Raw genomic sequence first — 27,816 nt, 5'->3', positions numbered from 1 at the left:
ATTTCACACTATGGTTGTAAATAATTATTTATAAATAATTATTTCCTCTACATTTTAAGTGTGCCCTTCTTCCTTGGGGTGGTCATGATCCCCCTCTGTTGTTTTCACCCTGACGCGCAGATTAGGCTGAGAGATGGTGCATAGTCCATGGTCACCCAGTACACTTTGTAGCTTATTTCCATTTTAAAATTTAATTAAGTTGGGTTTATATGCAGGGAAAGTTTATGAAGTAATGCAGATCCACATAATACATTTAAAGCACATTCAACTCGCATTTAAAGCGCATAAGTTCTCCTAAAGAATCCTGGGAAGTGTAGTTTCCCCCTCACAGTTATAGTTCCCACCACCCTTAACAAACTACAGCTCCCAGGATTCCGTGGTGGGCTTCATGTGCTTCAATGTTGAATGTTGAATGTGCTTTAAACACATGGTGTGGCCCTAGTATGCTGTGCATTCATTAATGAACTACAAATAACAATTTTAAAAGATACCTTTTTTTAAACAGGGCTGTAGCTCAGTGGTAGGGCACATGCTTTGCATGCAAAGGTCCAACATTCAATCTCTGGAAAAGACTATTGCCTGGAATCCTGGAGAGCCAATGCTAGTCCATGTCATCAGTACTTAGCTAGATGGTCTCAAATGGCCTGACTCGGTACAAAAGAGAAAAGAGACCCAAGGGCCACAGTGATTCCGAAATTTATTTATATATGTTATTTACAACATTTGTACCGTTTTATTGTAAAAAAAAAAACCTCAACATGGTTTATAGAAGGAATTAAAACAATAAAATTATTGGCAAAAACAGTTAAAGACAGGTATTTAAAAACATTCAAAATTATGAAACCAACAATGAATTAAAAACAGATATAAAAAACAAAATAGCTTCTACATACCTGGGTAGGCTTGCCTAAACAAAAATGTTTTTAGCAAGTGCCAAAATGAGTACAATGAAGGCGCCTGCCTAATGTCAATAGGCAGGGAGTTCCAAAGCGTAGGTGCTGCCACACTAAAGGATTGATTTCTTACAAGAGCAGAACAAGTACTATGTGGTGCTTGTAACATGGAAAGCACAGCTTGAACTTGGCCTGGTAGCAAATCAGCAACCAGTGCAGATTTCAGAGCAGAGGTGTTATGTGCTGATAGGGTCTCACTTATGTCAGCAATCGTGCTGCAGCATTCTGCACTAACTGCAGCCCCTGGGTCAGGTTGTGCTGCATGGTTATTTCTTTGACCTTGGTTAACTGGTTGCCAGGATTCTTTTAGTTTTGGTTAGGAACCCTGACTGGTTGTGGGATGCTGAGTTTTCTGCCTTACTCATAGGAATCTTGTTGTAGTTGGTATGGTATTGCATTTAGGACAGCCTTTCCCAACCAGTGTGCCTCCAGATGTTGTTGGACCACAACTCCCATCAGCCTCAGCCATTGGCAATGCTGGCTGAGGCTGATGGGAGTTGTGGTCCAACAACATCTGGAGGCACATTGGTTGGGAAAGGCTGATTTAGAATATCATCACTGTCTTTTCTTTCCCTTTTTCTATTTGCATTGCATTTCATTTACCTTTAACCTCACTCCCTTATATCCAAAGAAGCAACAACATTGGTTCCATGTGGTCAGCTCAACCCCTTTAAGCCCACTTATGGCGCACCTTGTTATTTGCATGATGGGTTGTTTCTTGCCCGATAGTGGTAAAAGAGAATTCACATGCTGGGAAGTGTGATTTCAACTGCTGTTGTTCCGAAGCTACTGCCGGTGAAGGCAGACCAAACAATGTGTGTTTTCTTTCTGTCAATTACTCACTGGAATTGGGTTGGCTGTTAATGTGAGTGTATAGCAGCCCACAGAGTAGGCAGTAAAGAGTAGAGAATCTTCTTAACTCTTACTCATTTCTCAAACCTCTCACTGCAGTGAAGGATCAAGTCTATACAGAAGTTTGGAGCAGCCATGTTAAAAGGCAGGCAGGCATTCCAGGCAGGGGGTTGCCAACCCTCTTTGATATGGATATTGTTGCAGAGGATCCCTAGTCAAGCCTTACCAACAGCACAATCCTAACCACATCTACTCAGAAGTAAGTCCTGTTGAGTTCTGTGGGGCTTAGTCCCTTAGTAAGTGCATTTAGAATGGCAGCTGTCGGGGACATCCATCTTTACTCTTGAGCGCTCCCATCTAACATCTCCAAAACACGAAGCTCCCTTCTTCCAATAATGGCCTTCTAGTGACTGGCCTGCCCTGAGGGCACTTAAACCCTTCTTGCCAAAATCAAGTATGCTAGGCTGAATGTTCCCTGCCCAGGCTCCCTAAGCAGATAAGAAGAAATGATCCCGTCACTTTAGCTGGAACTGGGAGCACAGTTGTTTAGCTAAGATTTCTAATCAGATAAAAAAATTTTGAGCGGTGTGCTCCAAGCAGCTGTGGTTGATGCTTAACATATCATGCTTAATGACATCACTAGGGCACCGCCCCATGGCATCACTAGGGCCCTGCCCCATGACATCACTAGGGCCTGCCCCTGAAATCTCAGGGTTTGGGATGCTTCTGACCTGGCATCCTTAGTTTCATCACTGTAGGCAGGCCAGGGGCAAAAGCAATTGCCATTAAGCAATTAAAATGGTTAATTTTCTACTTATATTGTACGTACTTTTTTTGAAACACTCATTCCCCCCCCCGATCTTCATATGCATTCCTGGTTAAGAAATAATGCTATAGAAGTTCTGGTAAGACGGGTTACTCAAAAAGGGGTTGCCAAGTCTCCGGTTTTTGCCCAGAGACTCCAGTTTTTGCCCAGAGACTCTGGTTTTTGGGGGTCCTCTCCATGTGAGTCACCCCAATCTCTGGACTCTTAGCTTTCATTTTTTTAAAAAAATAAGTTTCTAGGTGGTCTGGTTCAAGAGATATACAGCAAAATGTCAGTTTTAATCTAAAATGGCTGCTCTAATCCCTGCCCTTTCAGGTTTTCAGCCAATAGCTGAAATCAGGGTTGTGATTGACAAGAAATTTGCTAACTTTCAGGCAATAGCTAGAACCCATTGCAAATCATGAAAACAGATTTCCTTTTCCTTTTTGTCTGCACATCAGAAGTTGAGTGTATTACTTTCAGCAGCAGCAATATTGCGCTTCTACAATAATATACCAGGAAATCTAGAACTAAAGGTCACAGCAGGATCTTGGTAAGCATACACAGTAAACAATTTCAGATACTATGATTATAATAAAAGTGGACATGCAGGGTTTTTTTAAAAAATTACTTACAAAAATAGCATATTATACATTTTATCTTTCAAATAAGTTTTGAACAGAAATTTGAAAAATTGTACATGCTGCAGCTCATGATGCCATTACGACATGTTTTCTAATTATAAGGAGTCAAACAAGTTTAAATTTTACTGGGCTATTGAAGAGTGCCGTTTATTTGTCTAATTGCTGAGGCTGCCTCTAGTGTTCCGGCTCGGTACTTCATGGCCTCCATGACAACCGTGGGGTTGTCTCAAGTTGTCACTGGCCCGACACATAGGGCAGGACACACCCTCAATTTGGTTTTTGCTCCAGATGGAGGTAGGGGTGGTCTGGAGATAGGGGGGTGGATGTCACCCCATTGTCATAGTCAGATCACTTCCTGGTGAAGTTCAGACTTATGGCTCCAATCCTTCCCTGCAGGGATGGTGGACAGATTAAGATGGTCCACTCCTGGAGCCTAATGGAATCCACTGGATTCCTGAATGCCCTGGGGGAGTTCCCAGTAAATAGAGCAGGTGACCCTGTTGAAGCCCTTGTCACCCTGTGGAACAGTGAGGCGCGTCTCGCTCTTGACACGGTTGCCCCCGAGCGCCCTCTCCAGCATTGTGGAACCCGGTCTGCACCTTGGTACACCAGTGAGCTAAGGGCAATGAAACTGGCTGGATGATGGCTAGAGCACAAGTGGCAAAAGATGTGCTGTGAGGCTGATCGGGCATGAGTAAAACATCATAACCGTGCCTACTGTGTGGCAGTGAGGGCGGCGAAAAAGCCCCACTTCTCTTCCTCCATTGCATCCTCAAGTAGCCGTCCAGTGGAGCTTTTCCGTATTGTCAGGAGGCTGTTGACATCAACTCCAGGAAATAGAGTTTTAGACCCTTCAGAGGCCCACTGTGAATTGTTTGCTAGGCACTTTGAGGGTAAAGTTGCTCACCTCCGTAGCAGTCTTGATGCCCCCTCTACATCTACAGTAGCCCCCAATGAGGTGTCCAGTGCAAAGTCTGCTGCAACTTCTTGGGAATGGTTTCAGTTGATGCAGCCTGATGACGTGGACAAGGTGCTTGCGATGATGCGGCCAGCAACGTGTCCTCTCGAGCTTTGCCCTTCTTGGCTTATTAAAGCTTGCCAAGGGGTTTGACCGAGTGGATCGAGAGTGTGGTCAATGCATCATTGCAGGAGGGAGTGGTTCCGGGCGCCTTGAAGGAGGCGGTGATCCGACCACTCCTGAAAAAGCCCACCCGGGACCCATTGGTTTGTGACAACTACCAACCGGTTGCAAATACTCACTTTTTAGGGAAGGTGATTGAGAGGGTTGTGGCGCAGCAATTGCAAGTACTCTTGGATGAAACAGATTATCTTGACCCATTCCAATCTGGGTTCAGGCCTGGTTACGGGACTGAATTGGCCTTGGTTGCCCTGACGGATAACCTTGTCTGGAGAAGGACAGGGAAGTGCAACCCTGTTATTCTTACTTGATCTCTCAGCTGCTTTTGATACCATTGACCATGGTATCCTTCTGGGCCGACTTGGTGTGCTGGGTATTGGAGGAACTGTTTTACAGTGGTTCCGATCCTATCTCCAAGGTCGTTCTCAGAGAACAGCATTGGGTGACTGTCTTTCGGCCCCTTGGCAGTTGTGCTGTGGGGTGCTGTAGGGTACTTTCTTGTCCCCCATCCTGTTTAACATCTATATGAAGCCCTTGGGAGCAGTCATCAGGAGATTTGGGGCAAGGTGTCAGCAGTATGCTGATGACACCCAGCTCTATTTCTCCATAACATCTGAATCAGGAGAGGCCGTGCAAGCCCTGGACCGGTGCTTGGACTCGGTGGTGGGCTGGATGAGGGCCAATAAACTGAGTCTGAATCCTAGCAAGATGGAGGCGCTGTGGATTGGTGGTTCCCGAGTTCGGATAATTGGTCAGTTGCCTGCTTTGGATGGGGTTGTACTCCCTCTGAAAGAGCAGGTCCGTAGCCTGGGGGTGCTCCTGGATCCATCTTTGTCACTAGAGGCCCAGGTGACCTCCGTGGCTCGGAGTGCCTTGTACCAGCTTCGGCTGATAAGACAGCTGTGGCCATTCCTGGACCAGGATAGCCTGACCACTGTTGTCCACACACTGGTAACCTCTAGGCTGGATTACTGTAATGCGCTATATGTGGGGCTGCCCTTGAGGTTGGTCCGGAAGCTGCAGCTAGTGCAAAATGTGGCGGCAAGACTGCTCACTGGGGCAGGGTATCGCCAACATGTCACCCCGCTGCTGAAAGAACTGCACTGGCTGCCCATTCGCTACCAGGCCAAGTTCAAAGTTCTAGTTCTGGTGTACAAAGCCCTATACAGTTCGGGACCAGGATACCTGAAAGACCGTCTTACCCTTCATATACCCGGCCGATCACTGCACTGTGCAGGTGAGGGCCTCCTGCAGATACCATCTTATCAGGAGGTTTGTTCTGTACAATATAGGAAACGGACCTTTAGTGTGGCAGCACCTACCCTGTGGAATTCCCTCCCCTTAAATACTAGACAGGCACCATCTCTGCTGTCTTTTCGGTGCATTTTGAAGACTTTCCTCTTCCAACAAGCCTTTTAAGTTGAGACCTATCCCAGTCTACGTCTGTGTTAGAATTGCTTTTAATATGTCTTTTAATATCTTTAACGCTTTTTTTAAAAAAAGATGTTTTTAAATTTTTTAAAATGTTTTTAACATTGTTTTGTTTTAATTGTATTTCAAGGTCTTTTTCTGACGTTCTAAAGTGTTTTTAATGTTTCTGTTTGCTGCCCTGGGCTCCTGCTGGAAGGAAGGGTGGGGTATAAATAAAATAATAAACAAATAAATAAATAATAGCCTGTTTTGAAAACCTTCCTAATATGAAGCCTTAATCCTATACTCACGTTTCTGGGAGTGAAGCTGCAATGCTAAACCCATATACCTGGAAGTAAACCCCACTGAATTCAGTAGGACTTGCTTTTGATTAGACATGGTTAGGATTGTGCTGAAAATCAGTGGGACTCTTGAGTGAACATAGTAAAGGATTGTGTTTCTCTCCTCCTTCAATCCTTTTTTTAAAGCAATTTGGCAGGGCTTACTTAGAATTATTATTAGAATTAGAATTTATTACCACCCTTCACTGAAAGGTCAATGCTTTTATTTGGGAGAAAACTAATACTGATTTTTTTTAAAAAAAACATGTTTTACAAAGACCAACTGGTTTTGACAATACATTATTATATAGGGTGTATGTATTTTTACATCTCCAGTGTGTGTGTATATGGAATCTTTCCAACAACCCTGTGATGCAGAGTTGGAAACCAAGGCAGCTCACAACAATAAAGCCATTTAAAATCCAATCTTTGATATGGATATTGTTGCAGAGGATCCTTAGTCACTCTTGAGCACTCCCATCTAGCATCTCCAAAACATGAAGCTCCCTTCTTCCAATAATGGCCTTCTGGTGACTGGCCTGGCCTGAGGGCACTTAACCCTTCTTGCCAGAAGCAAGTAGGCTAGGTTAAATGTTCCTTATCCAGGCTCTCTAAGCAGGTGAGAAGGAATGATCCCGTCACTTCAACTGGTCCTAGAAACACTTTCATTTCTATCTTAATTTCCAATCAGAGATATTTTTGTTTGAGTGGTATGCTCTAAGCAAGTGTGGTTGATGCTAATGTATCATACTTAATGACATCACTAGGGGATGTTCCCTATGACATCACTACGGCAGCCCACTATTACATCACTAGGGCCCATCTCCATGACACCATTAGGGCCTGCCCCTGAAATATCAGGGTTTGGGATGCTTCTGACCTAGCAACCCTAGTCCACACAGACATACACTAATAGTCCGTTTCCTATATTGTATATATATATATATGGAATGGACAGTCAAAAAGCACAATCAATCAATTAAACCAGGGTTAAAAAAAACTTCTAATACTCATGTACCCTTTTTATTAAAATGATACTAATGCTGTTTGCAGAATTTAGACTCACAGTCAATACATGTTTGGAATTTTTCTCTTGTAAGTTCCTGCCCCATCAGGGGAATGATTTATACCATCCCAATCATCTGAAAAGCAATACAGTTCCTATTTAATTCTGGCAGTGATAGGGTATGGTTTTGGTGTGTAATCTTCCCCTTTGTTCACACAAATTGTATTTTTGTTTTAAATTATTACTGGAGATTGAGTTCCTATTTGCATAAATCTTAAGTGGTACTCTACCTCTCAGTAAAGAGATTTGTACCTGTAGATGAAATACCATTTAGTGAAGGGCTGCAGCTCAGTGGCAGAGTTTATGATTTCAATCCCTGGCATATCCAGGGATTGCAAAGACTTGTGCCTAAAAGCCTGGATAGTCTTGCCATTCAGTGTAGACAATACTGAGCTAGACAGAGCAATGGTCTGACTCAGTGTAAGATAGCTTCTTATTTGTCATATTATTTTTATATTTTATACAATTATTGCTATGCCACTTTTCACCCCACAGAATACCATTGTTGTTTACAACCAAAGCAAAAATATAGCAATAAATCATAAGACATAACATAATATACATAAAATAGTAACATCAGTTACAGCAATCAGGGCGCTAAATTTGGCACTAACAGCCTGAGAATGCCTGAGCAAATAGACATGTTTTTAAAGCATGCTGGAAGCAATCATGGGGATCTAATTCCATAGGGGAGTGCGTGCCACCACAGAGAAGTCTCTTTTCCATACCATCATAAGGTGAACTTCTTCAGCCACAGGGCCTCCTCTATTAAAGGTTCATTCTTCTCAACATCCAAGATGAAGTTTCCTACTTTAGCTATTATATTTATATCTTTGCTCTCAATTGACATTTTTTGGAATATTCTTCCAATGAGCATTCTGTCTTTGCAGTTTCCAGAGCATGCCACCCCTCTCTTAGCCCTCGTTCAGATTTGTAACTGCAGCTACAACATCCAAACAGCACTCTGCTTTCTGGAGTGCTGTGCCAATGAAAAGTTCTTGAAGTGCCCCATCCCCTTATCATCCTTAATCAACACTTTTTGGACCACCCTGCTGATGGATGCTTTGCCTTAGCCAATAAGTAGTTGGTCACAGCTTTCTACTCTCACAGCCTGCTTGGTCACAGGCAACTAAACTTTGAGCTGTGCTAAGAAGCTACTGCACTGAGTGACTGCATGAACCAATGACTCAGTCTGCTCCAGAGAACTTTGTTGGGTCATCGGAGGGGCACAGCAGTTGCTTGAATGCTAATCACTCCCAAAGAGAAGGAGAGGCGCACACTTTAGACATCTGAAGAGCCCCGAAGGTCTCTCTTTGCAGGATCATGAGCAGACATCAGATATTTGGATCCCTTGGATTTTCTTTAAAGAGAGCAACAGGCAAAAAAGTATCTTTCCCTCTGTGTGGGTGGATTGGGGGTTGTATTCTTATGGCTTACCAATCTCAGGAAGTTTATATTGCTTCAGGGATTTTGACACACTCAGTATGTTGAGAGCTGTATTTTGATTCCCATATTGTTTCAGAAAGTGTGGATTAGGTAGGTTTGCATTAAAATCCTAACTGAACCAAATTTCCCCTCCATCCTTATGATACCCCTAGCCTGTTGTGGGTTCATATTTTAGTAGGGTGGGGTAGGATGTGTCCTTTTTATGATATTGCAGGATGAACACTTTTAGCAGATTATGCTGTTTTATTATTTTGATGTTGTTTTAAACATTTGTATTTTTTCACAATTGTAAGTCGCTTGAAGACATTGTATGTAGCAAGCAACAAATAAATGTCATTTAAAAATATTAAAATTGTGGTGGGCTAGAGATGGGATCCATTGGCCAGTGATGATTCAAAAGCATTCCTTTGACCTAATAGGCCGGTATCAATTCAAGTTTGTTCTTTGTCTACTAACCAGTGCTTTTACCAATCCACTTTTCCCCTTGCAAAAATATTGATATTAATATTGATATTTTGAAAGGAAAATATCATTATTGATATTTTAGAGGCAGATATATATATATTTTTAAAAATCCATTTTTGAAAATAGCTGTGGAAAATTGTGACATAAAAATCCGATCTGCAATGATAGAGAATAGGCAAATTAATCAAAAATTTGGTACCCAATCCATATCGGGCAGAATTCTAGCACATCCCTAGGGTGGCCTGCCCTTTTTCATGATTTTCTTCTGGTCTGTTACTTCCTTTTTCAGATGAGACAATTTAGCCAACTCCTAGACAATTTCAGTCTTAAATTGTGCTGTATGGGTGTGGATGCATGAAGGGAGAGAGGGAGAGAGAGAGGGAGCAAGTGTTATTTTCTTCCTTAGAAGTGAAATTGACTATATGAGAAGCTGAATGGGCAGCTGAGACTATGGCTTGAAAGGAACAGTTACCTTGCCATGTGGTACAGTGAAGTGGAACCCTCCCTAGCAGTGGATCTGCTAAAACTGTGTGTCTAAGGTTGATAGAATAGTCTGGGATGCTTAACTTGCAAGGAATCCCTTCCTGTGTTTCTCTTTTTGAGTGTGGACTGCCAATTTGCAAAGAGTAGCACAGGATTAGCTTTAAAAGAGGGTTTAGGCATGTTAATGGAGGCTAAGGCTATCAGTGGCTGCTAGCCAAGGCGGCTATGTTCTTGTTTCACTGTCGGCTCTGAATACCAGTTTCTGGGAATCATAAGTAGGGAGAGTGTTGTTGTCCTCAGGTCCTGCTTTTGGGGTTACCACAGACATCTGGTTGGCCACTGTGAAAACAGGATGCTGGACTAGATGGCTTTTGGGTTGATCCAGCAGAGCTGTTTTTATGTTCTTAGGACCCTACCAGGTGAAGGAATGGGGGTCCCTCCTTATACTGGAAAGCATTACAAGCAAAGACCTCAAAGGGACACAGCCCAACTGAAGCACATAGCACACTGCAAATGCTATACAAATGATTATCCTTTTATCGTTATGACACAGGATTAGTGAACTTACACAGAAAGGAGGGAGGAGGTAAATAACTGACATGGGAATACCACTCTTGGTAATGGCTGCATGGCAAGTGTAATGTGTGTTTCTGCCCTTACACGGGTTTCTTCCACACTAGAGTCCCTTTCTGGTGCTGAGATACTGGTTTTCTGCAGTTAGCTAGAAGTGAAATTAAAATGGAAGCTCCACACAGCACTTAATATACCACTGTTTTAAAATGCTCCTTTCCATTGCCCAAACTCTCCTGTAATGCTAAAAAAGTAAGTCACATTCAGCAAAGATTCAATATGCATTTTTCCTTCTCATAGGCTCATCCTATTTTATTGCTTCCCGATTAACCTTTGGTAGGGAATTAGTGATAAATAGCCTACTACTTGCTTCTTGAACATCCTCTCTTAACCCTGCAAGATCAGTTTCTGTTCCTACCGGGGGAGGTCTTTTCCTCTTATTTTTTTCATTTCATTTTTATAGCAAAATAGTGCTATTTCTCTATTAAAATCAAAAGAAAAAACCCTCAATAATGTAACAATATTTATTAAAGTTTAATAAAGGATATTTATTAAAGTCTGTAAATTGCTGCAGTGAGTTTCTGTTTCTGTTTTCCCAAAAGCAGAAACTGACACTGAAGCAATTAATAGAGGCTATATTAGAAAGTAATACAAGGATGAATCTGCAAACAGGAAGTGTTTAATTCAAAGCACAGGAGCCCTTAAAAACTTCAGTAATGTTTTGTCTGTCTATACTAGACAGGCCGATGCTTGCTTCAATAACATTCTACTACCCCTCTTCCCTCCCCACAAATCAGATCTGAAAAGCCAAAGGACAACAGAAGAACACTGGAAGGCAACGGAATGACAGTGTCATCAGAATGCTCTGTAAACAATTAACAATTTTTTTAAGTGAAGAGACTTAGGATGGAAATTGAAAAAAAGGACTAGTGTAGAAAGAACCATAGCGTACAAATGGGGACTTATCTGAGCTATACTGGCAGCCCAGGTGAGATACAGCAGCAACATGCATCAGATATTGTGTTCTCAAGGGGAAGTATATGCATTCTCAGTTTCTAGCAACTCAATTTCTATTCCACTACATGGTCCATTTGAGCTGTCAGGGTGGCTTACAATAATAAACAGATAATAAAACAACAATAAAAGCAAATAAAATAAAATACCAATTAAATGAAGTGTTACCAAGATAATAGTAGAATAGATTTGCAGACTGAAGTGGATAATACTATGCTGTGGAATGTAAATGCATCAGAAAACCCGTTCACGAAAGCTTGAAAACTAAGTGCGCCTACAATATGTGCCTGCCACAAACACTCTTGTGTTATTAGAAAGGAAACAGATATGTGTAATGCTATCCTACAGCTCATTGAACAAATTATGTGGTCTACATCTCCAGGTGGTTGAATAGCTCGGTGGTAAAGGGGAGGGAGAGCACATATAAGTGATGTGAGGCTAGTGCATGTATGTTTTGCACTTTTGTTTGCATTTATTATGCATTATATCAGTTTTTGAGCATTTCATAGCCAATGAAATCAATGACAGGTTTCTACTTAAAATCAGTTGATTGCAGCAATTGCCATCATCATATGCTAGTGTGGACATTGTCCACTGTAGAATAATTACAAGTCCTGAATTTCCCAGTCATTTTTTTTAAACTCTGAGACCAATTAGCTTTTGTTGACAGCTGACTTTACTCTCTGATTGTGCTGACAACTCTGTAATAGGAACCATAAACACTACTGGCTATGTGTGGGTTTCACCTTGTTAAAACTGCCCTGTACTCTCATCTGCCAATAGTAGTCAGAGCCTCATTATCCTGATTCCTCAGAATTCCACAGAATTCTGATCCCTTGTCAAATACTAATGAATCTTTACCCATGGAAGAATCATCTCATGCCCCCCTCCAAACTATTGAAAATTCAGGGTTGTAACCAACTTATTCAGAGTAGACCTATAATGTTAAGCAACTTAAGTTAATCATATCCATTCATTTCAATGGGTCTGCTCTGAGTAGGACTAACATTGGGATATAGCCTTTGGTGTTAATTGGCATCAGCTCATAACTCCCAAGCAGTGTTGTCTTTTGGTGTTAGATATAGGAATCACTCCCTTATTTCTGATGTTCAGAGGTGAGTGTAGTTTCTTACGTAGCCAAAATAGCATCATCCATGCTGAAGAGGGAGTATCAGCAGAGTTGGGGAAACCCTAAGGTTTGTGGAAGTACAAGGCAGGAGGACAGAAAATCAGGATGGAGGAGTGATGGAATAGAATACCCTGAAAAGGAGAATTCTACATGGCAACAATTTATTCACATGCACATCATCCATACAAGAACCTCCTTGCTCCCTGCTATACTATCCATACTATTGTCCATACAAGAAAATATGATTTTCTTAGATAATGGACAAGGTCCTTCATCTATCACCAGGAGCTGCCTGGTGAGGACCACAGGAATATGGGAAACTGCTTATATTGAGTCACATCAGTGGTCAATCAGCTTAGTACTGCCTACATTGATTGGCAGTGGCTATCCAGGATTCCAGACAGAGCTCTCCCAGCCCTACCTGGAGATGCCAGGGATTGAACCTGGGACATTCTGCATGCAAGGCAGATGTTCTACCACTGAGCTATGACCCTTCCCCAATGAAATACCCCATCCCACAAGGACCCAAACAGCTGGTGCTGCCTGGTCCTTTTACCAAGCATGGGGGGGATAGTCTCCTCTATGCCCACCATGGAATCTTATAAAAGCAGTAGTTAAAACAGCCACACCAGCAGCAACAGCTAAGACCTGAGGGATGGATATTTCCCATCATCACCATCATCATCTCCCTGAGCCTTCATAAGTAACCATTGCTTTTAAAAAAGAAGAATCTTACATTTACTACAAATTAATTTTCACTTTCTCCTCCTGTGTCTTTTAAAGACTTTACACAGAAACCTACCAAGATTATTCCATAACAGATATCCAGAGCCTGGAAAAGTTACTTTTTTGAACTACAACTCCCATCAACCTCAGCCAGCATGGCCACTGGACTGGGCTGATGGGAGTTGCAGTTCAAAAAAGTAACTTTTCCAAGCTCTCCAGATATCAGGTGTTTAAACCCCAAATTCCATGCAAAAACTGTTCATTCAAAAATATTTAGCAGAGCACTACTCAGGATATCCAGAATGGGTGAGACAGAGTGCACATTGTTTATATCTTAATGACAGACAAAAGACATATCTGGAAACATGGAATAACACACAAAGGCATGTTTGTATGTTCCCCTATGTTAAAACACTCCTTGCCTGTAGAAAAACTTAGCCTTCATCCTGATGTGCTAGTTTTCCAAGTTCAGACAGGTCTTTTTATACGCAGGAACATTCAAAACTGTAGCCCTGCAATATGAAGTAATGTATTCCTACAAGAAGAGCTGCATGAGCAAAAGCATACATTTTGTACATCATCCAGTCAACCCACTTGTGGCGGACAGTATGGAGAGTTTCTGCATCTACTCCACCACATGTAAGCTAGAGGTTCTGCTTGCTGGGAATGGTAATCTCTGAGGACCCTTTCAGAAGCATAGTCACCATGAGCAGGGTGACCTAGTATACCTTCCACCACACTGCAAGAAGTGAGTGATAAGAGAACGTTGCACTTGTTTAGTACTATGCACATTATACACATCTTCACACAGAATTGCCACTGTTCAAGGTAACTGGACTAAGTAATTTGTTGGGTGAAATGGCACCATGTTCTGGACCAGTTCAAGCACTAGTACTTTCCAGATACAGTAGACTTGGATGTTACTCTCAACTCAGCATCTCTTTAAAGTTGTATTGATAAGAAAAATACACACACCCCACCCCAGTGATCAGTTCTGTGTACTGAAATGAACCCCACAGTACCTGAATCAGACTGTAAGTGATGCAGATTATTTTTGTTTGGTCTGTTATTGCCTATTAATTATTTTGTGATGATATGCAGAAAAGTGAGGAACTCATAAGGAAAGTATTGTATTCTGTAGGTTATTTCCTAGTTTGTATTGACAATTTATTCCCTAGGGAGTTTTGGTACTCCACTTCAGATGATTCTGCCTTCCAGGCTGCTCAGAAGACAAGAGGAAACTGGAGAAGAAAAAAATGAGAAGGAAAGGGATGGGGGTCTATATAGGTGATATCAGCATTTGTAATTCTGCCTGTTGAATCCTCCTTGTCCAAAACAAATTGCAAATGGAGCTCTTGTAGCTTCTGTGCATTTATTTATTTATTTATTTATTTATTTATTTATTTATTTTATTACATTTTTAGACCGCCCTATAGCAATAAGCTCCCAGGGCGGTGTACAGCATAATAAAACAGGTTAAAATACAAGTGGATGTAAATACAATACACAATAAAACACAACTAAAAAATTCCAATTTTAAATTCAAATCCCAAAATTTTTAAAATGCCTGGGCGAAGAGGTAGGTCTTTACCTGGCACCGAAAAGATAACAAAGAAGGCGCCAGGCGTATCTCATCAGGGAGGGCGTTCCATAGTTCGGGGGCCACCACTGAGAAGGCCCTAGCTCTAGTTATCGTTCTCCGTGCCTCCCTATGCGTTGGGACACGGAGAAGGGCCTTCGACGTCGAGCGCAGCGACCGGGTAGGTACATAGCGGGAGAGGCGTTCCGCCAGGTATTGCGGTCCAATGCCGTTAAGGGCTTTATAGGTAAGAACCAACACTTTGAATCTGGCCCGGAAACATATTGGTAGCCAGTGCAGCTGGGCCAGGACAGGTGTTATATTATCAAAAATTTTTGTAAGAACTCTGGCCGCAGCATTCTGCACCAGCTGAAGTTTCCGAACCGTCTTCAGAGATAACCCTACGTAGAGTGCATTACAGTAGTCCAATCTAGAGGTTACCAGAGCATGGATAACTGTGGCAAGGTTCTCCCTATCCAGATAGGGTCGTAGTTGGGCTACCAGCCAAAGCTGGTAGAACGCATTCCGTGTCACCGAGGCTACTTGAGCCTCCAGTGACAGGAGCGGATCTAATAAGACCCCCAAACTACGGACCTGCTCCTTTAGGGGGAGTGTAACCCCATCTAGGGCAGGTCGGACATCAACCATCTGGGCAGAGAGCCCCCCCACCAACAGCATGTCTCCACCCCCTGTTCTGTGCCTATTTAAATACCATTCCCATTCAACTGCTATACAAAAAGTATTTGTCTCTAAGATTCCACTGCTGGTTAAAAGGAGGATGTTGGACAAATCATGCTGTTCCCTCAGTTGTTTCTCTCAGCCCTTGTAGCTAGAGTCACTGGGGGCAGGGAGCAAGTGTAGCTTCTACCCCAACTGTGTCTCGGAGTGAGCCCTTTTCTCCACCCTAAATGAATGGACGTCAGTCACTCTTTTAGGGGAAAACTCAATCCATACAATAAGTGCACTGCTGTAAGGCAGAAATGGAGAACCTTGTTCACCCTGAGGGCCTCATTCCCTTCTGAACCATCTTCTGAGGGCCACATTTCAGTGATGCTTGGGGCTGGAGGGAAAGGAGCATTCTAGCCAGGCAAAAACACTAGAGGTGCAAAGCAGGACCAATGAGTGGTGTTGCCTGGGGAGAGTTTTGAGAGCCAGATGGGACCTGCATTTGGCCTCCAGGCATGAGGTTCCACAAGGCAAGTCCCCTGACAGTTAGTAACCTGACTCACTGACAATGACAGGAATCTCAGGAAAGATGGCCTCTGTCTTTTCCTCTGAGCACACTGCTTCTCATAATGATGGGGTTTCCCCAGGACAATATAAAGCTTAGAACTATACAACAAAAACATACCAGTGAGGGGAACTCATTGCTGTGGGACTCAAAGGCCTCCACATGACATGACAAACTACTTTTCACAGAAAGAACAATGCTAATGGCATTTCCAATGTTGCATTACCAAATTATATTTTAATTATTAATACTACTTGGCTAAATTTTCTGTAACGGTAGTAACCACTCTTCAGGGGGCAATATTCCAGTTACTAAGCCTCACCTCAGTCATTGAAAGGAAAAAAAATTACTCTCATGCTTTCATTACTTGGTTCTTTCGCTATAAATTTGATTGAATTTAATTAAAAATTATTGGCCTAGGAATTCCACACCCATGCTCATAGCCTTTTTTGTTGTTCCTTTTCTAAAGGAAAGGTATTAAAAAGTGTAATATTTTCTCTGGCCAGTTGTAATAAATGCCTGCAAACACAGAAATCCAGGACTTCAGAGGATTCTAAATGGTATTATAATTTGATAGCATTTTTCAACTTCAATTCATTGAAACTCAGTACAGAGAGACTATTGTAATAAGCACTAGAAGTTGTGCAGTATAGTGGCTATGAGACTGAGGGGCAAATCAGAAAGTTGCAGGATCATAGTCTCTGGTATGAACTTACTAGGTGATTTTAGACCAGGTATGGGGAACCTTTGCCCCCGCAGATGTTGCTGAACCACAGTTCCCATCAGCCCTAGCAAGCATGGTCAATGGCCAAGGATTATGGTACTGTAGTTCAGTAACATCTGGGTTCCTTACATCTGCCCTAGACAAACCACTCTCTCTTAGTCTCCATTCCCAATAATGATAATAATGACTTATTTGACAGCAGAGATGAAGATCCTGTGACTCTCCTGATGTTGAAATGCTTAAGGACAATCTGATCCCTTATGCTTCACCTCAATCACTGCAATCTGCTGATGGGGCACTTCTGGTGGTTTCCCAAACCCTTGAGGTTTGGTTGGCCTTCACTAGGAACCAATCCTGTAGTGTTGTGGGCCGTCACCTGTGGAAGTCTCTACCAGTGGAGGTTCGGCAAGAACCATCCCTGCCTTCTTTTGTATGTCTTCTGGAAACTGTATTGTTTAGACAGGCCTTCACTGTAGGGATTTCTCTTTTTAACCAACTATTGATTTATTGATGTTTTTAATTGAATGCTATTAACATCTACTATTATTGTTGTTGTCGTTATTGTTACTGTTATTATCATCTGCCCTTAATCCAAAGGACCCAGGTTACAGCAATTTTATAACACATAATTAAGAACAGTTAAAAACAACCTAGACAACAACAGCAAAATAGGGTGGGTCCTAAAAATATACATCTCAGGTGTCAAAGGCCAGGGTAAAGAGGTGCGTCTTCAGTCTTCACCGAAAGTTGTACAACGAAGTTGCCAGACACACCTCGGTGGGGAGGGAGTTTCACAGCTTAGAGGGTGCCACAGAGAATGTTCTCTCCTGGGCCACCACCACACCGAGCTTCTGAGGGTGACAGAAATACCTGAAGGGCCCCCTCTACTGATCTCAACCCCTGAGTGGGTCTGTAGGGAAAGAAATGGTCTTTCAGTTATTTGGGACCTAAGTAATTTAGGGCTTTACATACTAATGTGAGCACCTTGAACTGGGGCCAGAAACGAATTGACAATGAGTGCAGCTGTTTTTAAACAGGGGTTATATGAGTTTTAAAGAGACCCCCTGCCAGTAATCTGGCTGCTGCATTTTGGACCAGTTGAAATTTCCAAGTCATCTTCAAGGGCAGCCCCACGTAGAGCACATTGCAATAATCTGGAAATTATCAGAGCATGGCGCACTGTGGCCAGGTCTTCTCTGTCCAAAAGGGGCCAAAGCTGGCGAACTAGCCAGAGCGGGAAAAAGGCACTCTTAGCCACTGACGCCACCTGAACTTCCAGTGACAGTGATGTACCAAGGAGTACCCCCAGGATGCGGACCTGCTCCTTCAAGGAAAGAGCAACTCCAGCTAGAGCAGGCTGTTGTCCCACCTCCTCGACATAAAAACTCTGGACAGATAACACCTCTGTCTTTTACTGATATTATCATATTTTTATGTTGTATTTTAGGAAAGTGCAGATTATAAATATTTAAATAAAAATTCTATTACGGAAATGGTGCACAAAGATTGCTGGGCATAATTATATACCCAGTCGATCCCTGTGCTCTGCAGGTGAGGGCCTCCTGCAGATACCACCTTATCTGGAGGTCTGTTCTGCAGAACATAGAAGGCGGACCTTTAAGTGTTGTGGCACCCACCCTTTAGAATTCCCTCTCCTTAAATATTAGACAAGCACCATCCCTGTTATCTTTTTGCAGCCTACTGAAGACCTTTCTCTTTCAACAAGACTTTTAAGTAGAGACCTTATCCCAGTCTGCATCTGTGTTGCAATTGCTTTTTAAGAAGTTTTTAAAGCTGTTTTTTAAACAGATGTTTTTAAAGCTGTTTTGTTTTAATATGTTTTAATTGTTTTAAAGATGTTTTTTAGTGCTTTTGTTTGCCACCCTGGGCTCCTTCTAGGAGGAAAGGTGGGATATAAATGTAATAAATAAATAAATACAAAAATGCATATATTAGAAGTAATATGTATGACAATGTGTACACATCTTCATGCAGAGTGTTTTAATATATAAATGCAAACCAATGGAGAAATGAATGCAAGATCGAAAAAATGATAGAGTGAGAGAAACCAAAACTAACAGATTCATTGCTAACTTCATCATCCTGAGGCTAATGGCCAGGGAAGGACAGAGTTGTATTTCAGCAACATCTGGAAGGCCATATGTTCCCCTCTCCAGCATTACAGCTCACCATAAGGGTTACAACTAGATAATGCACGTGAAATGCTTTGAACACTTGAAAATGCTATACAAATGTTAAGTATTAAACATACAATGTTTATTTATTTGAAAGCATCTATGGACTGCCTTCAAGTCGATCCCGACTTATGGCGACCCTATGAATAGGATTTTCATGGAAAGCGGTATTCACAGGGGGTTTACTATTGCCTTCCTCTGAGGCTGAAAGGCAGTGACTGGCCCAAGGTCACCCAGTGAGCTTCATGGCTGTGTGGGGATTTGAACCCTGGCCTCCCTCCAACACTCTAACCACACTAAACCACTTAATATTTTTAAAATTTCTAAGCGGTGTACAGTGTTTTAAAAATATTATTAAAGAACAGAACAGCCTAAAACCAATCAAACATCAATATAAAAGCAGATAAAACAGGAATTAGGGTATTCAAAGAAATTAAACTGGGTCTGATATGTCTGCATTCATAATTGTATTCCATATCTTTTTGTCTTAAGAATTTCTGAAAGCCTCATATGATAGATTCCTCAACAGTTATTACAAGAAATCTCTTCCAGTGGTCACTGGCTGGCAACCACCATTTCACCACAGACCAGAAATAATATGGGAATTATGCTACATGGTTATGTACTACTACTGTATGTTATTCACAGGAAAAATCTAGGGAGAGGCTACTCTAAGCATGACTAACAGAGCAATCCAACTCATGGGAAGCTAGCAGAAGGAATGCCAGCAGTGGAGAAGCCACCAGGCTGGCTGAATGTCAGTTCAGCTGGGAGCTCTGTGCAGGAACAGGGGGAAAAAGGCAGCTCTCATAAATACACCTACCGGCAAGTAAGTGCTTGCCATTGACTTCCAGTTGAATTATTTTCTTAGACCAATTTTTTTCTCGGTGTAACTTTGGCCCAGATCTGGACCCATAGGAGCACTCTGAATGGGAGTTGGATGTTGCATAAGCCCCCCCCCCGGGGCCCTCCTCCGACATGCCACCAGAATGCCCCTTTTTGGGGTTTTTGCCAGCTTCCCTTCCACTGGGCTGGGCTTCCCTAGCGGACCCCCAGCGGAGCCGTCAGGGTCCTGGCTCTGCCACAGCTGAGCTAGGGTGAGGTGCTTCTGCTGATGAAGCCCGGCGGAGTCGTTGCTCTACCAGCTCAGCCAGGGGTCCGCCATATCCAGCCCCCCTCAGCCCAGCATAAATACAAGTTGGATTGCGCCCTAAGGCTGCAATCCAATACATGTCTACTCAGAAGTAAGCTCCATTTACTTACTTGCAGATAAGTGTGTATTGGATTGTCGCCTAAGCCTGGAAGCAACCCACAATGCCTTAAGGACAGCAGGAATTTCTGAAACCATAGAGAAAATTCTTGTTTCTTGTCTTCTTCATGTTCTTATTACAAAGGGGGCTATCTCATCTGTTAATTGCTTTTTAAAAAAAATCAAAAACTGTTCTCATTTTTTTCCACAGAGGACCAGAGCTGGCTTTCACAGCAGCACCTTGAATACCATGTTGACACTTCCTGAACTAGTTAGGACTGGCTTCCTCTTAGCAGCCCCACGCCTCCATGGAAAGTTCATAAATGTGTCTAAGACACAGCAATTTGCGTTGTTCAATATTTTAAACTTTTATCCGTAAGGAACAGTCTGAAATTATACTTTGCTTGACAAAAAACAACAATAACAAAATTGAGAAACAAAAATGTTCTCAGTCCATACCCAACTGAAAGGAAAGTGCCCAGACATATACTGATAAAGTATATTAGGTGTGGTCTTATATATAGCTATCAATACATTTCTAAGTCCATATATTGCTCCCCATCCAAGACTATTCACGTCAATATGATGATGATGATGATGATGTGCATTTATTGACAAGGGAATCTACTCAGTAGATCTTGCTAAGATTTTTCTTTGGTAAAATCCCAAGGAAAACATTTTAAATCTATGCTACAGTTCAACATCTGGATTTAGCTCTTGAAGGCAGCTTGCACCCAGTTCCAAGGGTAAATTTATGTCCATGATCTCTTCTATTACTATATAACAGGGATGTGGAAACTGAGAGTCCAGATGTTGATGGACTATAACTCCCATCATTCCAGTCCATTCGCCATGCTGGCTGGGGCTGATGAGAGCTGGAGACCAACAACACCTTGAAGGTCACAGGTTCCCCATCCTTAGTTTATTGCATCAGAGTACTAAAGCATTCTAGTCCAGCCACACATAACAATATTCCATTAACTGAAACAGCAACCCAGGAATATGGATAATATACAACAAACAGTAAACAGAGTGAAAACCCCATCCTTTTTAAAAAGGTGTGTCTCTCTGTGTGTGTGTAACTGGCGAGTTGACTCCAACTATGTAAACAATCAAATATGATGAGTTTGGATAGCCCATAATAGCTAAGGAAACCACTACTTCTTTGCCAAACAATTGTTCTTTTCTCTTTGCTTGCCCAGTCTGCTTTGACTCTATTAGAATGGTATGACAATGGAACCAATTACCAGACAGGTGGTGGACTCTCCAACACCGGAGGCATTCAAGAAGTGGCTGGACAACCACCTCCTGGGTATGCTTTAATTTGGATTCCTGCATTGAGCAGGGGGTTGGACTCGATGGCCTCATAGGCCCCTTCCTACTCTACTATTCTATGATTCTATGACTCAAATGGGGACATTTGGTTTCAAGCTGACTGATGTTTTCTCTCCATTATAAACTGGGGGGAGGGATTTGTTAATGTACTGCCTTCAAGTTGATTTTGACTTGTGGCGACCCTATGAATAGGGTTTTCATGAGTCTGAGAGGCAGTGACTGGCCCAAGGTCACCCCATGAGCTTCATGGCTATGTGGGGATTCGAACACTGGTCTCCCAGGTCGTAGTCCAACACGTTAACCACTACACCACACTGACTCTCCAGATTTATTAAGATGGAACACCAAGGCAAAAGAAAGCCTGAATTTAATAAAATGAAACTAGTGAAAGTAAAAGTTAGATCCAGTTGGGGTTATTTTCTCAAATGATCTGGGGGGGAAAAACTTACTGATGTCTCAAATCTCAGAGCTTTGAATGCTTTTTGCAATTCATTTAGAACCTCTCCCAAACATTGATCATGAAGAGCTTTGGCCAATATAATGAACTTCATATAGTTTACAATGGTTGAATTTGGGGAAGTCTATAGATTGATCCTTTCAGAAACCAAAACTGACAATGACCACTACAGGAATAGGCATGAATGGCATGAAAGCAAATAATGCAGAATGTGTGGCAGCTAAAGAGGCAGGTACTAGAGCTTCCATTCATGACTTTGGAACATGGATGAATCACAAGTCCCACTGAAATGATAGCTTGTAAATCAAACAAGAATGTAGACACATTACCAAGAATAAAAAACAAGCATGCAAGATTCAGCCCAGTCACTGTAGAAGTTAAGCAGTTCCTTACAATTAGCTTTGATTTTTTTCTAGTGCTCCTATATATGGGGGTCTACTTACCAATGTTTTATTGATTAGCATTTAAATTAGGGTACATTCGGAACTTATATATATATATATATATAGTATTCTTCCCAACTTTTTATTGAAAGCATTTCCTTAAAAAGGGAGATAAGCCAAACAAAGTTGAGAATAAGCCTACAACTCCCAATACACAGGAAGTCTAGCTTCTCCAGTCAAGGCTAATAGTCCTTACATAAATACTTGTTACAATACCTTTCAGTTTCCTGGTTGGTAGGTTGCTGCTTGTTGTTCTCAAAGGCTGTAAAACTGCTCATATCCACATAGCCATCATTCTCGTTTGCGGCAGATAATGCCCTGCTAGGATCTTCAAAAAACTCAGTAAAGGTTCCTGCTCTGGTTGGCCTTCGTGGGGGTATTTGTATGTTTTCATAATCAGAGTTCATTGCTGGGATATTCTCATAGTCAGAAGTATCAGCATTAGGAAATGAAATAGACCTGGGTTTAGTTAAAGGAAGGGGCATGAAATGAGGTCTCGAACGATCCTCAAAGGACTCCACCCTTGACACACTCCGGCTAAAGGTTTTGGGAGTCCCTTTTCTTTTTCCATCCTTGTAGAAGAGAACAGTTGGGGACTCAGAAGCCCTCAGCTTGCCAGTCCGTGATATTAGCTGAGGTGAGCTACTCAAGCTCCTCCTGTCGAGTTCTATGACCCTGGAAGGCCCGTGATAACTAGACTCTGAAGAGGACCTGGAAGAAGAAATGTGCACATCCACATGGACTTTATTTTCTGTCTTTTTCTTGAACTTTAGGGTGAGGAACTTCTTAAAAGAGGACTTCTTTTTCTTGCAGTACTTATCAGGCGATTCATTCTCTATTAAAAGTGAAGGCGAACTTTTCGTGATGGGCTTTTTGGTGATACACGCTAGTTCAAAGGGAGGTGGAATATCCACAACTGAGGAGGGGGTGGAGACCCCACTGGATGGAAGGTGATTCCTCTGGGAAAAGCTACCTGAGGAACCAATTACATAAGGCAAAGAAAGGTCTTCTGTCCTATTTATTCTATTGTAATCTAACATAGAGCTATCACTTTCTCTATATACAGAGACAGGGATGTCTCTGCCTTCTACCGAATAAGATCGAGGATATAAAACAAAGCGCCTTGGCTTTGCAGGTAGTGCTCTGTTTAATTCCATGGACTTTCCGTCTGACAGAGAGAAGCTATGGCTTACATCTTCAGTCGTGGTGGAGGCTGTGGTTGAGGGCTGCAGTTCAGTGTCTGGGCCTGTTTCTTCTGGAACTGTTTCTGGCACATAGCCAGGCACTTTCCCAGAGAGGGACCTTGTTCTAGTAACAATGTTTTTCCGATCAATGGAGAGCAAGTGGTTTTCACTGTCCATACTCCCTCCTTCTCTGAAATCACTTGAACTATCATGGACATCAGCCTCCCCCATTTCTTTTCCAGTACAAAGGATTTCATTTGCTGAAGACAAACTGTCTCCCAATACGTATGGGTCATCTAGGGAGTCACTGGCTATTTCTTCCTCATTATCAAGAACAACCACCACAGGGACTGGTGAGATTTCATCAAGCACATATTCCCTGCTTGAGTCCGTTTCGGTTTTTCTGTGGTGGCATATGTCCAGTTCTCCTATGGAGTTCCAGGTATCTTCAGCTGATGTTTCATAAACTGTACTTGGGATAGTTTCTTCACCATTGCTGTGATCCACTTCAAACATTTGGTTATCTGATTGTGTACCTTCCAAAGCACATTCACTTATACTCTGATTTCCAAGTAAAACATCTGACCTGGATCTTTCTGCCAGCTGTGAATCAGACTCAAGCCCATTAACATCTTGAAGACTGAAGGGCTGGTTATCATTAATAATTTCAGTCTCTTCTGATGGCAAATCTTCATCTAAATTTTTTTCAGGAGACTCAGGAGTATCCTCGCTGCACTCTTTTTCAAAGGGAATAATCTGGCAGCTATCCTCCATGGTCTCTGTATCTACCACGTCATCATGTTGCTCTTCAGAGTCTTCCCTTGTATCACACACTGTTTCTGATGTTTCCTCCTCACTTTTCATCTCAGTGGTTTGGTAGCCATCATCTGTATTTTCTTCCTGTTCTATACTTGTTTCACATTCATTATCTGGATCTATTTCCTCCACTTTTTCAACATTAGCTTCATTTGTGGTCTCTCTCAAAGTCCCTTCAGGATCGGGCCCAGGTTCATATAGTTCTAATCCAGTATCTCCTTCTTCGGAATCATTAGTAAGGTGATAATCTGGGCTTGCATAAACATCCTCTGTAAGCTCTGTCTCTATATTCAAGGCTGATTCATCCCCATCATTATCTGTTGGGCCAATTTCTGTGTTAGCATTCAGTTGTTCCTCTTCTAAAATCTGAGGTTGACCCTCTTTTCCTGGATCCTCACAAATTGGTGGTTGATCCTCTGAAGATGACTTTGGCTCCTCTAAATGTCTTAAAATAATGTCTTCACATATAGTGTCCTCCAAAGCATCATCTCCATTCAAAATCTTATTGTCCATGTTATACTCACTATTATCCTTTACCAGGTCCAGTTCTCGGAGTGTTTCATCAGACTCATCTGTGAAGTTCATTTTCTTCTCATTGGGATCAGTTTCACAATCCACATTTTCATATCCATCCTTAGAAGCATCCTTCTTTTCCTTTTCAGGTGCTTCACAGCTGCCAAGAGCTTGAATTTTGATTGACTGAGCTGAGTCATCTCCCACTGGTTCAGTGTCATTGTTTTCCAGTACATTTATTTCAAGATCACAGATCTCATTATTGTTGGTGCAGTTAACCTCTTCTTCACCTGCTTCTTCAGGCGTGTATAAGATCTCATTCTCTGTCGGTTCTTGCTCATGTTCAAAGTCATAATCTTGATCAATCAATTCATCTTCAGAAATTACAATATATTCATCACCAACTTCTGCTTCTAAGAGCTCTGTGTTGTTGCACTGATTTCCTTCATAAAGCTCTCCCTCCAGTTTTCCATTGGTACATTTGTTAAAAGTATTGTTTGCATGAACACTGGATCTCTGTATAATCGCTGGGTCGTTGTCAGCAGAGATTTTTGGCTTGGGAGCAATGGGTGGCTTTGGACCCCTAGACATAGAGTTTGAATTGTGAAGTGCACCAGACCTTGATAGTGATGGATGAAATTTGGAAGCAGCTATGGAAGCAAGATGATTGAGAATCTTTGGTTTTGGTGCTAGTGGTGGTTTTGTAAGATCTGGAGAAGGAAGAAAGAACAGAAAAAGCTATGTTAGCAAGCTGCTACACTTATATTGAATTGTTAATAGTATTTAAAACATGGTAGTACAAAGAAGGTGAAATGATATCCAATATAGGCCCCATCTGCGCTATACATTTAAAGCAGTATTATACCACTTTAAACAGTCATGGCTGGGGACTGTAGTTAAGGGAACTGTTAAGGTTGCTGAGAGTTGTTAGGAGACCCCTATCTCCCTCACAGAACTATAATTCCTAAACCGGTTTAACAATCAATCCCTTTTCCCCAGGGGAACTCTGGAAATTGTAGCTCTGTGAGGGATATGATATTGCTTTAACTGTATAGTAACAGATGCGGCTTTAGATTGGAGAAGAATAGATTGTAGAACAACAGTGTGGCAGTGCTCTTGTCCTCGTGCCCAAGGGGCATCTGGTTGACCATTGTGAGCAACTGGATGCTGAACAAGATATGCCTTTGGACTAAGGTTGCTAAGTGTCTGGTTTTCGCCCAGAGATTCTGGTTTTTGCGGATCGTCTCTGGGTCTGGCACCTTAAACTCCAGACTCTTAGCTTTCATTTTTAAAAAATGAAGTTTCTGGGTGGTCTGGTTCAAAAGATATAAACCAAAATGTCACACACACACCGCAACTTCTGTTAGTATCACTGCTCTAATCCCTGCCCTTTCAGGTTTTTAGCCAATAAGTGAAGTCAGGGTTGTGATTGGCAAGATTTGTTGATCCCCAGGCAATACCTCATTTCAAGTTCTGAGAACAGTTTCCTTTTCCTGTTTGTCTTGCCTCAATAAATATGTAGCTTTCAGCAACATAAAGAGTACTTTCTGTATAGGATTGGGACTTGCTTCTGAGTAAATATGCACAGGATTGCACTACAACAGAAGATCACAGCAGGATCTTGGTGGGCATACACAGTAAACAATTTTAGTTATAATAAAAGTGTGCATGCAGGGTTTTTTAATTACTTGCAAAAATGGCATATTATACATTTTATCTTTCAAATAATTTTTGAAAAGAAGTTTTAAAATGGGCACATTCTGCAGTGTTATACTTTTCTAATTAAGGAGTCAAAGAAGTTTAAATTTTACTGGACGGTTGAAGAGGGAAGCTTATTTGCTTTATTCATAACCTGTTTTGAAAACCTTCCCAGTATGAAGCTTTTCTGGGAGTAAAGCTGCAATACTAATTTCACATACCTGGGAGTTAACCCCATTGAATTCAGTAGGACCTACTTTTGAGTAGACATGGTTAGGATTGTGCTGAAAATCAGTGGGACTTTTGAGTGAGCATAAAGGTTGTAAATCTTTCTCTCCCCCTCCGATCCTTCTAAGCAGTTAGGTGGGGCTTAGGAGTCACTGTTTTTATTTGGCAGGAAACTGATACTTAAAAAAAGCATTGCAATAGAATCATAGAATAGAATAGTGGAGTTGGAAGGGGCCTATAAGGTCATCAAGTCCAACCCCCTGCTCAATGCAGGAATCCAAATCAAATAGAATCATCGATTAGTAAAGTTGGAAGGGGCCTATAAGGCCATAAGGCCAACTGGTTTTGACAATAAACTATTATATGGAGTGTATATATATTTACATCTCCAGTGTGTGAGGCAGGGTTGGAAACCATGGCAGCTCACAGCAAGAAATAAAGCCAATTAATATCCAACAACCATTAAACAAGTATAAACAAGGATAAAGGATCAATTTCTTACAAGAGCAGAATAAGTACTATGTGGAACCCATAACATGGAAACACCTTGAACTTGGTCTGGTAGCAAATCGACAACCAGTGCAGATTTCAGAGCAGAGGTGTTTTGTGCGGATAGGGTCTCACTCATGTCAGCAATCATGATGCAGCATTCTGCACTAACTACAGCAGCCGGGTCAGGTTGTGCACATGGAGATTTCTGTGACCTTAGCTGACTGGCTGCCAGGATTTTTTTTAGTTTTGGTTGGGAACTTGTGGGATGCTGCGTTTTCTGTCTTACTCATAGGAATCTTGATGTGGTTGGTATGGCATTGCATTTAGGAAATCATCACTGTCTTTTCTTTTTCTATTTTTATTTGCATTTCATTTACCTCTGATCTTACTCCCTTACATCCATAGAAAGCAACAGTGCTTCCATGTGCTCAGGTCAACCCCCTAAAACCTACTGATGATGCACCTTGTTATTTGCATGATGTTTTTATTTCTTGCCCAGTAGTGGTAAAAGAGAATTCACATACTGGAAAGTGTGGTTTCAATTGCTGTTGTTCCCAAGCTACTGCCTGTGAAGGTAGAGCAAACTATGTGTGTTTTCTCTCTGTCATTTATTACTCACTGGAATTGGGT

General features: G+C 41.9%; 1 protein-coding gene across 11 annotated transcripts in view; it reads right to left on the bottom strand.

Annotated features, from left to right (window-relative positions):
- Positions 1–27,816, bottom strand: part of FGD5 (FYVE, RhoGEF and PH domain containing 5) — a 295,580-nt gene that overhangs the window by 246,093 nt on the left and 21,671 nt on the right. For all 11 annotated transcript variants that reach the window (XR_009761507.1, XR_009761505.1, XR_009761506.1 and 8 more), the window contains exon 2: positions 22,472–25,478. Coding sequence is in view for 7 of the 11 variants with exons in the window: in XM_061618450.1 (XP_061474434.1) it covers positions 22,472–25,478 (3,007 nt within the window). In the remaining 4 variants the exon portion in view is untranslated. The remainder of the gene's footprint in view (positions 1–22,471; positions 25,479–27,816) is intronic.

The sequence above is a fragment of the Rhineura floridana genome, chromosome 3, assembly GCF_030035675.1.
Source record: "Rhineura floridana isolate rRhiFlo1 chromosome 3, rRhiFlo1.hap2, whole genome shotgun sequence".
Taxonomy (NCBI): Eukaryota; Metazoa; Chordata; class Lepidosauria; order Squamata; family Rhineuridae; genus Rhineura; species Rhineura floridana.
Note: the sequence above shows the minus strand (reverse complement) of the source record. Positions and strands in the feature narration are given on the sequence as shown.